Source organism: Aegilops tauschii, chromosome 1 (genome assembly GCF_002575655.3).
Source record: "Aegilops tauschii subsp. strangulata cultivar AL8/78 chromosome 1, Aet v6.0, whole genome shotgun sequence".
NCBI classification, from domain to species: Eukaryota; Viridiplantae; Streptophyta; class Magnoliopsida; order Poales; family Poaceae; genus Aegilops; species Aegilops tauschii.
This window is the reverse complement of record NC_053035.3, coordinates 99,386,315-99,401,305: the sequence shown is the minus strand read 5'-3', so window position 1 is coordinate 99,401,305 and position 14,991 is coordinate 99,386,315. Positions and strand designations below refer to the sequence as shown.

The 14,991-nt window shown below is 44.9% G+C and overlaps 1 protein-coding gene across 1 annotated transcript; it reads left to right on the top strand.

Moving 5' to 3' along the window:
* The first annotated feature begins 7,341 nt into the window (after positions 1 to 7,341).
* LOC109765535 (importin subunit alpha-1b) lies at positions 7,342 to 11,984 on the top strand. Its single transcript, XM_020324317.4, has 11 exons — positions 7,342 to 7,745; positions 7,887 to 7,983; positions 8,536 to 8,627; positions 8,725 to 8,856; positions 8,946 to 9,131; positions 9,215 to 9,378; positions 9,455 to 9,533; positions 10,193 to 10,321; positions 10,560 to 10,687; positions 10,798 to 11,169; positions 11,276 to 11,984. Exons 1-10 carry the CDS (start codon positions 7,518 to 7,520, stop codon positions 11,165 to 11,167), a joined length of 1,605 nt encoding a protein of 534 aa, XP_020179906.3. The 5' UTR covers positions 7,342 to 7,517; the 3' UTR covers positions 11,168 to 11,169; positions 11,276 to 11,984.
* The last annotated feature ends 3,007 nt before the right edge of the window (positions 11,985 to 14,991 follow it).

The following is a 14,991-nucleotide window of genomic DNA, read 5'->3' as shown; positions in this document are numbered from 1 at the left end:
TTGTTTTTTCCATCGCAGGAAATCAATACCAAACGGAGTCCAAACGCGGCAAATTTTTTTGTGAATTTTTTCTGGACCAGAAGACACCAGATGGGCCAAGAAAGTAGCTGAGGGGTTCTCCGAGGGGAGCACAACCCACCAGGGCGTGCCTGGGAGCCCAGGCATGCCCAGGTGGGTTGTGCCCACCTCGGTGGTCTCCTGCACCGCCTCTTTGCTCTATAAATACCCCAATATTCCAGAAACCCTAGGGGAGTCGACGAAAATCAATTCCAGCCGCCGCAAGTTCCAGAACCACCAGATCTAATCTAGACACCATCACAGAGGGGTTCATCATCCTCATTGGTGCCTCTCTGATGATGCGTGAGTAGTTCATTGTAGACCTACGGGTCCGCAGTTAGTAGCTAGGTGGCTTACTCTCTCTCTCTCTCTCTCTCTTGATTCTCAATACAATGGTCTCTTGGAGATCTATTTGATGTAACTCTTTTGCGGTGTGTTTGTTGGAATCCGATGAACTTTGAGTTTATGATCAGATCTATATTTTTATCCATGAAAGTTATTTGAGTCTTTTGTTCTCTTTTATGCATGATTACTTATAGCCTCGTACTTCTCCGATATTTGGGTTTTGTTTGGCCAACTTGATCTATTTATCTTGCAATGGGAAGAGGTGCTTTATGATGGGTTCGATCTTATGGTGCTTGATCCCAGTGATAGAAGGGGAACCAACACGTATGTATCGTTGCTATTAAGGATAACTAGATGGGGTCTATTTCTACATAAATAGATCTTGTATACATCATGTCATCGTTCTTATTGCATTACTCCGTTTCTCCATGAACTTAATACACTAGATGCATGTTGGATAGTGGTCGATGTGTGGAGTAATAGTAGTAGATGCAGGTAGGAGTCGGTCTACTAATCTTGGACATGATGCCTATATAATGATCATTGCCCGGATATCGTCATGATTATTTGAAGTTCTATCAATTGCCCAACAGTAATTTGTTTACCCACCGTTTGCTATTTTTCTCGAGAGAAGCCACTAGTGAAATCTACGGCCCCTGGGTCTCTTCTTTATTATATTTGCCTTCGCGGTCTATTTTTATTTGCTTTTATTTTCATATCTATATTTCCAAAACTCAAAAATACCTTGATGCAATTTATTGTTATTTATTTTATCTCGCGTTCCCGCTAGATCTATTTATCCAATCTATCATATTTTTATCCCGTATACTTGCGAATTTCTAGCGCCGTTACCCGAAAGGGATTGACAACCCCTTTAATACGTCGGGTTGCGAGCATTTGTTATTTGTGTGCAGGTGTCGTTCACGTAGTGTTGCGTGGTTCTCTTACTGGTTCGATAACCTTGGTCTCATCACTGAGGGAAATACATACCGTTGTCGTGCTGCATCATCCCTTCCTCTTTGGGGAAATACTGACGTACTTCAAGCAGACATCACTACCCCTACTTTGTCACTGGATGAGGACACCGCAAGATTGAACCCAAAAGTAAGCACCTCTCCCATTGCAAGAAAAACCAATCTAGTTGGCCAAACCAAACCGATAATTCGAAGAGAAATACAAAGATATCAAATCATGCATATAAGAATTCGGAGAAGATTCAAATAATATTCATAGATAAGCTGATAATAAATCCACAATTCATCGATCTCGACAAACACACCGCCAAAAAAGATTACATCGAATAGATCTCCAAGAACATCGAGGAGAACATGGTATTGAGAATCAAAGAGAGACAAGAAGCCATCTAGCTACTAGCTATGGACCCGTAGGTCTGTGGTAAACTACTCACGCTTCATCGGAGGGGCAATATAGTTGATGTAGATGCCCTCCGTGATCGAACCCCCTCCAGCAGGATGCCGAAAAAGGCCCCAAGATGGGATCTCACCGGAATAGAAGTTTTCGACGGCGGAAAAGTATTTTGGTGGACGCTTCTGGTCATTTGGGAATATTTGGGAATTAATAGGCCAAGAATTAGGGTTAGAGGAGATCCGAGGGGCCCATAAGCCAGGGGCGCCCCCCAGGGCGTGCCTTGGAGGCTTGTGGCCTCCTCGGGACTCCTCTGACTTCATCTCCAAGTCCTACGTGTGTCTTCTGGTCCAAGAAAAATCATCGCGAAAGTTTTATTCCGTTTGGACTCCGTTTGATATTCCTTTTCTGTAAAACTCAAAAACAAGGAAAAATAGAAACTAGCACTAGGCTCTAGGTTAATAAGTTAGTCCAGAAATAATATAAAATAGCATATTAATGCATATAAAACATCCAAAACAGATAATATGATAACATGGAACAATAAAAAATTATAGATACGTTAGAGACGTATCAGACCCCGGCCGTGTAGGCGGTTGCCGCTGGATGAACAGGACCCGGTGGAGGCCGCCACACACCCCACAAGCATTCTACTAGTGGGAGTAACAGAGAAATCCACATCTGGTTGCGTTCGCGGGGAAACCCTTAAGTAATCGTAGTAATAACCGACGTGTGGAAACTGCGATGGTGGCGTACGTGATATGGAGTCTACTTCTAGTAGAATACTAGGTATTTTTCCCGCACGTTGCAGCGGGAATAAAAAGATTAATTACAGATGAGTTATATACGAAGGAAAAGATCTAAATCAAAAGCAACTATTTTTTACATAGAAATATTTCGTACTTGCATTGTGCAAATAAAGAGTATGCATGTACACCGTACAATAGCATCTGCAACAATTTAAATCAGGGCATTTCGCAACCTTCAGAGAGTAGACAAATTAAATAATGATCTGCTATACTACATATGTTTGTAAAGGACTTCTTGAGAGATGATAGTATTACCAATGAAATAGAATTAAGATATAGTACCGTACGGAAAATATATAACAACACTCCAGCGGTTGAGATACATGTATCATATTTTCCCCGAATGTCAATGTCACTTGAAAGTACCATCACCTAGAAGAAACATGAAAAGTATTGTGGTGTTTATCTGTACATCAAGGGAAGGATTGTTTCATGACATCCACATGCAGTGGCGGAGCTATGTATAAACTGCTGGGGGTCAAGGGTAAAACATGAGTGTTTGAGGGTATAAAATGCTAAAAAGAATCTCACTTAAGCCCTCCTAAAATAGTTCTTCACTGTTTGGTACAAAGTTGGGGGGCCGTGCTTAACACATGATCAAGTTTGAGTTCATTCAAATTGATATATGTGGACTGCCAAAAACAAAAAATAAAACAAAATATATAACTTGATCTACACATATGTACAACAATGATAAATGTGAAAGAAAATAGCGCAGATAAAATATTGATGTTGTGGAAGATCCGAAGGTGCATACCTAGAATATTGAGAGTTTACTAAAAATGGGGCATTGTGCCACCAAGCATAGAGGCATGAGGTGAGCATCAGTAACCCTAAGAAACAAAGGAAACGAAAGCCACAGATTAGTAATACTCCAGATATTGTACTGGCAACAAAGTATGTGTTACTACTACATCCAATTTTGAAGGTTTATCATTGTATAAACAGTTGGTGAGTGCCCCGGAAAGCTCGAGTGATATTGCTGAAAAGGCGAGAGAAATAAGATCCATCTATTATAAATGAATCATATATACTTTCTTGGACAAAATGATAAATTGATCATAACCAGGAGTCAGGAAATTTGAATGTGAAATAGCAACTCACTATAATATTGAACGAAATTGGGATAGACAAAATTGCTACCTCGAGTCCTTGACTCAACTGAGAGATCTATGGGAACCAGAAAATTTCATGCAGTTTATCCATGTTCAGATAATAAAAATATGCATAGTAATTAAGTTGTGCAGTAGCCAGCACATATGTAAACGAAAGGTAGGAAATGGAGTGATCAAACATATATGGATTGATGTGCAAAGGCTACAATGACTTACATGCTTGGATTCAATCATCATGAAGCGGACTGGTGTGATACATATCCATATTCGTCCTATCCGTCATAAGAAAAGATCCAGGGAAACAATAAAGTAACTTGTACATCCCATAATTTAATCATGTGCTCTTTGACTAATAATTCAAAAAAATGTCAATCACGGATGATACTGCCACACACCCGCCGGGAGTAAGAATGAGCAGTTGCTGCTGATTTGGGATAACTACCTGGCCGGCACCACGCTGAAGCTTATGGCCATGCCCATGAAGATGCCTCGATGGTTCGGACTTATGGTATCAAGGAAGTACCGGGGGGGGGGAGGAGGCTTGCTCCGCAGTACCTAGAAGCAGACCTCGGTTGGATAGGCGGCGACGCCCGTGACGGGTAGTTCAGATTGAAGCATGTAGCCACAAAGGAGCATGTGGTTTTGAGCGGGCAATACGCTGAGGAATCCATGCAGAAAATGCAGATAGGGTAGGCGTGTGGCGTTGTAGAGGATGAGAAGATAGAGGAGAGGGCAAAGAGATGGACCCATGCACATAATATTATGAAAGGTTTGGCAGGGGAGGCAAGGAGGCAATGCAATTTTGCAGGGGAGGCGAGGAGGCAATGCCAATTTCGAGAATAGAATACATAGTGGAAATTAATTGCAATTAGTGAAGGAGGATCAATCGGTTTCTAGTGGCAATTAGTGGAGGACCAGTCGGTTACTAATTGCAATTAAAGGAGAATCAGCCGGTGACATGGTTGGTGTTTGGAACCGAATGATGTGGAGGATCATTTTTGACTAATTGCAATTAGGGGATGATCAATTAGTGACGTGGTTGGTGATTGCGACAGAATGCTGATGTGGCATGCATGATGACGTGGATAGTGTGCATGTAGAGAAAATTCTTAGTAGTGGGGATCAACTTCGTAAGAATGTAGGATTTGTACAGGGAACCACCCATTATGCACATGAATAATGGATTAGAGATACGATGATTCACTTTAGTAGTGATGACTCCAGAATGATCGATAACCCTTTACCGCTCAAGCACCGTCTCTACTAATTTAGTGACTTTTATTTACTGTTTTTATCTTTCGTTCACAGTCTAGATAAAACCCCCCTTTTTATTCCGTTTCCCTAGCAACCGATAGATTCGACTATTTTCAAACTCTGTTTTGGATGCGTACGGAACTACGTCGGTGACAACGTAGTTTTGGGGTTAGTAGTGCCTTCCATTTGGCTCCCTGTGGGTTTGACACATCACTTATTTGAAAATGCTACACCGTGTGCTCTGGCAGGACATTAATCTCACACCTCCGGCGAGTTCAGCCACTAGAGTCATGCTTCCCTGCGCGTACCTGAAACGTAGCGCCACCACCACCACCATCACACCCCAATGAGCCTGCCCCGCTTCTCCCTACCCACCCACAAACATCCTCGTCCAATCAGACCCACATACACCACGCTCACCGGCGCGCTGCTGCAAGGCCCGACGGTCGGTGCTTTAAGGCCAGCTCATGCTATGGGTGTAGGTGGGGATGTTGCAAGGAGGGCGCAGATCGCCGGTGATGACGCAAGCCCATGCTGCGTGCGAGGGCGGACCTCGGATGCTGTTGCGAGCCCATGTTGCGAGCATGGCGGGCCCGGTGATGTTGCGAACCCATGCTGCAAGCCAGGTGGACCTCCGATGATGTTGCAAGCACAAAATTGTGAACTTGCGCACTTCTACAAAACATGCAACGATGTCGCAAGCCTACATAGGTATTGGCCACCGCATATGCGAGCACGACAGGAATGGGGTTGTGACCTCGTATCACGGGAGAAAGTGAGGAACATAACACATTACATAGGAGCATAGATGCGATGTGAGGAAGAACACGACATCAGATCGAACGCCTGGCGTCGACGCAATCAGACGGCAGACGAGACGCTGTTTTTTCCTCCCCTTGCAACCGACGCCTAGCGCGGGAATTTTCAATTTTGATAGTAATGTGGTTCGAGATCAACAATTTTGTACTTTTATACTCTTTTTATTTACTCCATTCGAAAGAAATTTGGAGCATGTGGTGAGTTAGGATCCCCGCAAAACCAGCAAGTAGCAGTAATAACCGGGGAAACGTTTGGGGCCGGGGCACCGGCGGAAACATTGGGCCGGTCTCCCTCTTCCTCGCGTCTTGCGCAGCTCCCCCACATCTCGCGCAGCTCGCCGGGGCGCGCGCCGCCCTCTTCTTCTGCCCCTCCTCCCCACCCCTTCCCCATCCCTCCCCCCCGCCCCCCGGTCGCAGCGCCACGCGCTCCCCTCCCCGCTCGAAGCTCGCCATGGCTCTGCGCGGTGACCATCCCATCTCGCCGGCGACCGAGGGGGCGGTGACAACGGGAGATGCTGCAACCGGTGCTACGGGGTGCTACCACGGCGACGCCTCCCTCGCATGCATCGGAGCTCTGCCTACCTCGCCGGACCCGGCCACGCCGGAGCTGCAACCAGCCATGGCAGACTACCCTCCCACGGTGAATTTTTGCTGGAACCGGTTGTAGCGAATTCAATCCCCGGTGGTAGCAAAAATCTACTACGGTTGCAGCAAAACGGCGTCATCGTCATCGCGGGGGTCACAACTGAGATAAGAAGTTTGAAGCTTTTTTCAATGCGGTTGTAACTTTTATAACTGTCGGTTGCAACTTTTTTGTTTTTCGTCCATGGCTTTGTTTCCACGGTTGAAACTTTTTTTATAGTTGGATGAAGCTTTTTTCATCGCTAGATGAAGCTTTTTCTGTCACCGGTTGTAACTTTTCTTGGTCATCCATAGCCCTAGTGGTATACTGGTTGAAGCTTTTTTCGTAGCCGGTTGAAGCTTTTCCTATCGCTAGTTGTAGCTTTTTTCGTCGTAGGTTGCAGCATTGGGCATCTCCCTGGACGCTTGATTTTTTTTGTTTGCAAAGCAAAGCGGGGGATGAGCGCCGGCGAGCGGTGATCACGCCGGTGAGCTCCGGTCGTCGCCATCGAAGCTACAACGGTTGTCATGGAAGCTACAACCGCATGGGTAGGCTGTTGCATGGGCGACCAGGGCGGCCGGCGACGAGAACGGCCGCCGAGGGCTGGGACCGGCGACCAGGGCGGCCGGCGAAGACGGGCGGCGAGGGCGGCGATCAGAGACGGGGAGGGCAGGCGAGGGAGGCGGCGACGAGGGGGAAACGCGTGCGGCCGGCGAGACGGGCCGCGCTCGCGAGAGGAAGGGGACGACCTAATTGGATAAAGATCCAGCGGATCGGGACGGGCCGATCGGACGGCTAGGATTGGACCGGCCGGTGCGCCGGCGCCTAGCATCGCCCTAATAACCGTCATAAAAAGAACAAATAGTACCGCAAACTTGCGAGCCAAGTACTCAGGCTTTCAAAATTCAAACTCTCCAACTATTTCCATATGTACCCGTGCGATACCGTGTACATCCAGCTCAACAACCGTCGTACTCCCAACTTTTCCTTTCGTGCCCCTCCCGAGCACCTATAAAATCCCCCCACCTCGCCCACACATCTCCCCCTCCCGTTCCCCTTTTTCGAATCGAGCCCAACCGCATCGTGCGTGCGCACCCCCACTCCCCCCCTAGGGTTTCGAGGTTCTCCGACGATGTCGCTGCGGCCCAACGAGCGGGCCGAGGTGCGGCGCAGCCGCTACAAGGCGTCCGTCGACGCCGAGGACGGGCGCCGCCGGCGGGAGGATCAGATGGTGGAGATCCGGAAGAATCAGCGCGACGCGAACCTCCAGAAGAAGCGCCGCGACGGGTTCCCGGCCGGCGCCGCGTCCGCTGCCGGTGGCGCGCCGCAGATGGGCCACTCCTCGGCTCTCCAGCAGAAGGTACGCCCCCCGTCCCTCGTTTTCTCTCTCTCTCTCTCTCTCTCTCTCTCTCTCTCTCTCTCTCTCTCGATCTGGTCTGTCCGTAAGGGCTCTGATTGGGGATTCTCGATCTGACTGTTTCGGATCTGTGTTCGCGTGCAGCTGGAGGGCTTGCCCGCGATGGTGCAGGCGGTTCTCTCGGACGACAACGCCGTGCAGCTCGAGGCCACCACCCAGTTCCGGAAGCTGCTCTCCATCGGTGAGACTTAAATTTACATCTGCTGATGTCTCTGGAGATTTTTTTTGCCCTATTTGAACTGGTTTTGGTGAAAAATCGTGGATTAATAACCCGAGAGGTCTGCCAGGTCTAGATTTGCTTGTGGGTTCGTGGCTAAACCACGAGTATAGGTTTTAGTTACTTGCGTATGAGGTGGGGGCAAAATCAATTACCATAGTATTACTCTCTGAGATTTAAAATTCACTGAACATGTCAATTCCATTCATCTTTTGGATGCTCCTGCACCGTATCATAGTTTTCGATTTAACTGTTGCCTTTTTAAATCAATGTTCTGCTGATCTTCTGAGTCAACTGTTTGTTGATCTAGGTAACATTGTTTCAGTAATGTGATCCTGCAAGTGCTTATGAAAATAATAATTAGGGAAACAATGGATGCTTGTTTTTTGGCTTACACCATTTGTTAAATATTCAACACTGATTATTTATGATCAGTTCATGTATTCTTTTTTTTGAGAAAAAGTTGTAATTCAAACTTGTGACTTAACATGCTGATATGTTGCTTAATGTTTGTAGAGCGAAGCCCTCCAATTGAGGAAGTGATCAACACAGGCGTGGTGCCTCGCTTCATTGAGTTCCTCACACGGGAGGACTATCCCCAACTCCAGGTGAGGAACAATCCTTATGATGAAGTTATGTTAATTTATTGTAGTTGCATTTAATCACTCAAAGTGGCACACATTTACCTAATTTTTTCTGTTACAGTTTGAGGCTGCATGGGCGCTCACCAACATCGCGTCAGGCACATCAGACAACACCAAAGTGGTGGTTGAGTATGGTGCTGTGCCCATCTTTGTCAAGCTACTCAGCTCTCCTAGTGAGGATGTCCGCGAACAGGCATGAGAACAACTCAGAAGATTTTTCTTTTCTTTTAGAGGCTTTACGATGTGATGCTAATGTTGTATGTTTCATATTTGTATTTTCAGGCTGTTTGGGCTCTGGGGAATGTTGCTGGTGACTCTCCAAAGTGCCGTGACCTTGTGCTTGGAAGTGGTGGTCTGTTCCCTTTGTTGCAGCAGCTCAATGAGCATGCCAAGCTCTCGATGCTCAGGAATGCCACATGGACACTCTCCAACTTCTGCCGTGGGAAACCACAGCCAAACTTTGAACAGGTTTAATTCTGGGAAGTTGTCTTACTGATTGAACCTGCTATAAAAAATGATGCTTATGAGTTGATCTGTGTGTGCTTGGGCAGGTCAAACCGGCTCTCACAGCACTGCAGCGCCTTATCCACTCTCAGGATGAGGAGGTGCTCACTGATGCCTGCTGGGCTCTCTCGTACCTGTCTGATGGAACTAATGACAAGATCCAATCCGTGATTGAGTCCGGTGTTTTTCCTCGGCTTGTGGAGCTTCTCTTGTAAGAGCATTTTTCATGTTCACCTTTTCCCTCAGCTACATATGGTTGATGTGCTAACTCCTATTATTTGATTTAGGCACCCTTCGGCTTCTGTTCTCATTCCAGCTCTGCGCACGGTGGGTAACATTGTCACTGGTGATGATTTGCAGACTCAGGTAAGCTCATTTGAGGGCTGTTCTCTTTTTATATATTACTTGCTGTTACTTCGACGATTAAAGCTGTAATTCCTTGTTGTCCATGTGGTAGTTAGTAGTACCTTGGGTATTTTACTGTGTGTTCTCAAATGTCTATAAATTTTAACATAACTTACAGCTCATAGAAGTGATAAAATAACTTGACAGCTATTACTGGTTCATGGAATGTATGATTATTAGACGTGTTTTGTTGAATAGCAGCTCATTTATTTAGCTTTGTTGGTCCCTCTCTTTTCATAATTTAGATGAGCTGTTTAATAATTCCTTTTTCTGCTGTGTATAATCAATCCAAACTGCCAAGCTGGATTGTCATCTGGCTTCTGTTACTTAAGTTTCTGGTGTCCCCACTGCTGGCAATGTATGGCAACTGTTTGAATGATTGTTGCAATGACTCATCTGAGCATGGTAGATGAATGTGCTATTAGTATTTATCTATTTTCTGTCCAATGCTTAGTTATTTTGATGTACTTGTCTATTTTTGCATAAAAGGCTTGTTTGATGAATACATAGCTGTTCACATGCATTAGTGAACTAGGTCCGTAGTACCATATCTTTGCAATTTCACTTTACCTGAGATCTTGTTTGTTCTCTGTTTGTATTTAATAATTTGTCTCGCGCAGTGTGTCATTGATCACCAAGCACTTCCCTGTCTCTTGAACCTCTTGACTACCAACCACAAGAAAAGCATCAAGAAAGAAGCATGCTGGACAATCTCAAACATCACAGCTGGTAACCGGGACCAGATTCAGGTTTGTGCTCTCTGTGTTGTCAGTTTGTATAGTGATATTCTCTAAAAAGAAAATGCACCGGCTTGTATTGCTTAGCACAAATTCCAATCCTGTACATCCTACCTTGTTTTTGAGAAGCCAGTTCTCTTTTTTCATTGTCATCTAGATAAATTAGCAAGGGATCCATTGTTAATGTTCATGCTTATGTTGTTTTCTTTATAGAGCATACCACAGTTCTAATTTTTTTGTTTGTCTCTAGGCTGTCATCCAGGCAAACATTATTGGTCCTCTGGTCCATCTCCTGCAAGGTGCTGAATTTGACATTAAGAAGGAGGCAGCTTGGGCAATTTCAAATGCCACTTCTGGTGGAACACATGATCAGATTAAGTATGTGAACTTCTGTTTTTTGCTTCCTTTTGTGCTTTGTTATTGTTATTAGTACATATTTTCATGCTGATATTCTAATATCATTTACATCTGCATGAAATGTTGAGCAGGTACCTTGTTGCCCAGGGTTGCATCAAGCCGCTCTGTGATCTGCTCATTTGCCCGGATCCCAGAATTGTAACAGTTTGCTTGGAAGGTCTTGAGAACATCCTGAAGGTTGGGGAGGCAGAAAAGAACCTTGGTGCAGGGGATGTCAACAACTATGCGCAGATGATTGATGATGCTGAGGGACTGGAAAAGATTGAGAACCTTCAGAGCCATGACAACACAGAAATATATGAGAAGGCAGTGAAGATGCTTGAGTCCTACTGGTTGGAGGAGGAAGATGAGGTCATGCCCTCAGGTGATAACGCCCAGAATGGCTTCAACTTTGGAAGTCAGCAGAACTCGGTTCCATCTGGTGGGTTCAACTTTGGCTGAAGGTACGATATTTCTCTTGAGCCATTCAAACAAATTTAATGGTATATGTGTTGCATAGGGTCGGTCATGGTGGTGTGGTCGGATTCTGATGTTACATTATTAATGCAGATACCCGGTTGGACGTGTACCTTAGCTACTTGCTTGGGACTAGTCAGATTTGGGGAAGTCTTGTCGTTCGAGTCATTGTTGGGTCCTGTCGGTCTGGTCTCAAGCAGTCGTCAAGTCAGTCTAAGCAGGGTCAGTCCTTGGGCTGCATCGTCCGTGGTGCAGCTTGGTCAATGGTCAGTCTTCAAGGTCAACCGGTCGGATCATTTGGGTTCTGCCTCACCAGAGGACGTCCAGAGCCGCATGTGTTGTCGGGAGAGTCGGATTTTGCCTCCTATATAGCTTGAACCAAAATTATATTGATATATCTGTGTGAGGTAAAAAGAACCTTGAAAGATAGGGTTTTCACGGTTGTCGGCTGTGTCGGTTTTTGTCAGATGCGTTTCTGTGCTGTATTAACTTGTCGAAAGAGTATGGAGCACACCTTATAAACATCAATAGCAACTGGGTTTTGGGAGTCCCATGCTGGTCTATTCGTTGGTTTGTTGTATGTCCCACAGTTTTTGTCGTGTCAAGTCGTTTCCACTCGTTTGGAGATTGTTCCACGTCTGTCTAGCGAAAGAGTAGTTGTATCACCTACTGTGGTGATGAGTTTGAGTATATGGTTGGAGAGCAGGGTTTAAGTTGGTTCCCACTTTTACTGCGGAACCTGTTTAGTGTTGTATGATTACGGTCATGGAACATAGACGCAAAAGAAGGAAATTCTTGGTTACATTTGGCCATGGTCCTCTTGTTTTTTCTGCACCTTATGTTTTGAAGGTCTATATGAAGCACATTTTTTTCTTTTACCTTTGATGATTGTTTCTGGTCGTGCCTGATGTATTCGATCATTGCATCTCACCTGTATCCAATCAATCACGGATGATGGGCGGCCATGTGTTGATGGAGGTCGCTCCGCTGGATCCGATCGTCATCATAAGTCATCTATACGTCATCCGCCACCTCTCCCACAGTCAGCGACTGCTAAACCCCCTTACGATTTCCTCCTCACCTGATGCCAGTCCCATGGCGTGCAAATTGGGTCCTGTAAACGGTTACTTGATGACTGGTTTCGGTCGCTGCACGCTCCATGCCGTCACCTTCGAGCAGGCCTTCCGAGCTTACCCTCCAGAGCATCTGATGGAGCAGAAGAAGGCAGTTCCTCAACCTTACCCAGGGCAAGCAGTCTGAGTACAACCGGGAATAAGCTGCACGCTATGCTGGAGTCCACAGATGTCAATGGCGTATTTTGTTTGAACACAGGACAACGCCAGCGCTCATGCACTCTAAGAGACAGAGTTGGCATATCACTGTAAGCGCCGTCGATGGAAACGTTTCTCCTATTAAACACATCGCCAAAAATGTTGAAATAAATAAGATAAATGCGAGCACCAGGACTTGAACTTTGAAAGCGGATCCTCTAACATCCTCAAGGATGTTACGAAGCTACAAGCAACTATTGTGCGGATTTATTGTAGCATATACAAAAGTAAGTCAAAAAATAATTTTATTGCACCATAATTTTGTTTGTATGTAATTTTTGTAAATGTATATAGTAGATTTGTAATTTGCAAATTAATTATAATCAATTTAGGCTTAATCATATGGATGCGAAGAAGGGATGTCACGGTTACTGTAGCTTAGGTGAGGATCCAATCGGTTGGTTTGTGTCAGTGGCGCATTTGGTTGTCCGCATACAACCCAATTAGGTCCGTGCAATGCGAAAGTGGTCCGTTTGATAGCCCGTATTAACTGTTTGGCGTGTACAATATGAATCTTAAAGCACCCCTGCTAGGAACGGCCGGACGATGCAGGGGAGGGTACCACGGCGCCGAGCTTGCACGCGTCCGTGGAAAAACGGAGGGAGGAATATGTGAGAATACCTAAAGATTTCCCTTGGATTTTTTAACTGAATCTGTGAGAATGAATTTTTCAAACCAACAATTTTGATGTGTTAATTCTTCACGCCCTAAAATTCTTCATGATACAAAGGTGATCATGTCATCGCAATATTTGGCTATGATTCGATCATGATAATATATGCATTGCAAATTAAGATGACCAACCCATTGCAAAATTCATAAGTAATGGGATGAAGAGCACACTTTTTTTAGCATAATCATCTAAATTCTCGAGCCACACACGCTAGTCTCTATCATGTCTATGCTTCTTGCAATATTTGTCATTCCTAATTTGCATTCTTTCACAAGCTCTATGTTCAAATTGACATGCTTGTAAACTTTTCCTCATAAATTTATTATGACTAATGCAACCATCATTAGCATTAATGACATTCATGGAAAGCATACTAATAACATTTAATCACCTCTTTAAATTATTCCTTGAACACATCTTCATTTTTTTGTTCAAATTCAATGTTTTCAGGATAAACTTTGTAAAGATAACCAAGTGCACTCATTTTCATTTTGTTTTTAAACCAAGCTAGTGAAATAAAAACAAGAAAGTAAAAGACAATATTGCAAGATCTAAAGAAGATACCTTCAAGCACTTACCTCCCCGACAACGACACGAGAAAGAGCTTGATGTTTAATACATAAATTTATTCTTATAGATTTTGTTGGGCCTTTAAGCATAGAGTTTTGTAGGACAACAATTTTTTTCCAAAACGGATGATTTAAGTTTTATCAATCCGCAGGAGGTGTAGGATGAAGGTGGTCTCTCTGAAACAATCCTGCAATCAAATACAAGTGGTCTCTTGTGTCCCCAATGCCTTCACCGGCGTCACTTATGCCTTCACTTGCGCCACTTATGAGCCAAGGCCAACTTCAACGCTTAGCGCCCGTCACCAACATTCGCTCGAAGGAACCCTGGAGGGCAGCCAAGCCGCCTCGCCCAACATCGACTTAGGCGATAGTTCACGTACGTCCTTCGAGACGTACTCGTCTGAACCACGTAATTGCCGAAGTAGCCCAAGAGGCAACATATGCCATGCTTGGTACTCTGGTCCATAGATCTCAATCACGACTTGCATTTATCTTCGAATGGCCTTTAGGATTGTATCTTCCACAATGCGAAAATAGTCATCAATGTCGTCGGCCGATCATCTATAGGCAAGCACTCAAATATCCGTGACACACTTCATCAAAAGGATCACACTTATTTCTTCCGATGCACTCCTCCTCAGTTTAAACCCTGAATCATGCTCCACAATAAATTTTGCACTGGTGTTGAAGAGACTTTGGTGCATCCAAAATCGCCGCTGAAAATACTTCTCCGAGTAGGTTGAACTGGGTGCAAAGTAATCATTCATAAGCTTGGCATAACCCACTGCTATGTCCTAATTGATGTACGAGTGACCGAACTATGTGTAACGCCCGGATAATCATGCTACAGTAATCCCACGCTAATCATGCCACGTCACCTCTGTTACTGTTGCTAACCTCACAATGATTCGAAACCGTTCCAAAATTTAAATTCTAAATAGTGGCAAACACCCAAAGTTTTCAAAAGTCAAAACAAAAATGTTCGGTGGGTGCCAAATAAGGCATAGTTAATTATGGTGAAGTAAACACATTTTTAGAAAATGCCTAAATATTTTAAAATAATGTAAAACAGAAAAGAAAATAAATAAAAAGAAAAGAAAGCTAACAAAAAAAGGGGAAAGGAGCCCCCCACTGGGCCGTGGCCCAACTTGGCCGAACGGCCTCGGCCCACCAGGCCACCACCTAGGCCGGCCCACCCGGCCGCCATAACCCCCCCACTCCCCCCAGTACTCCACC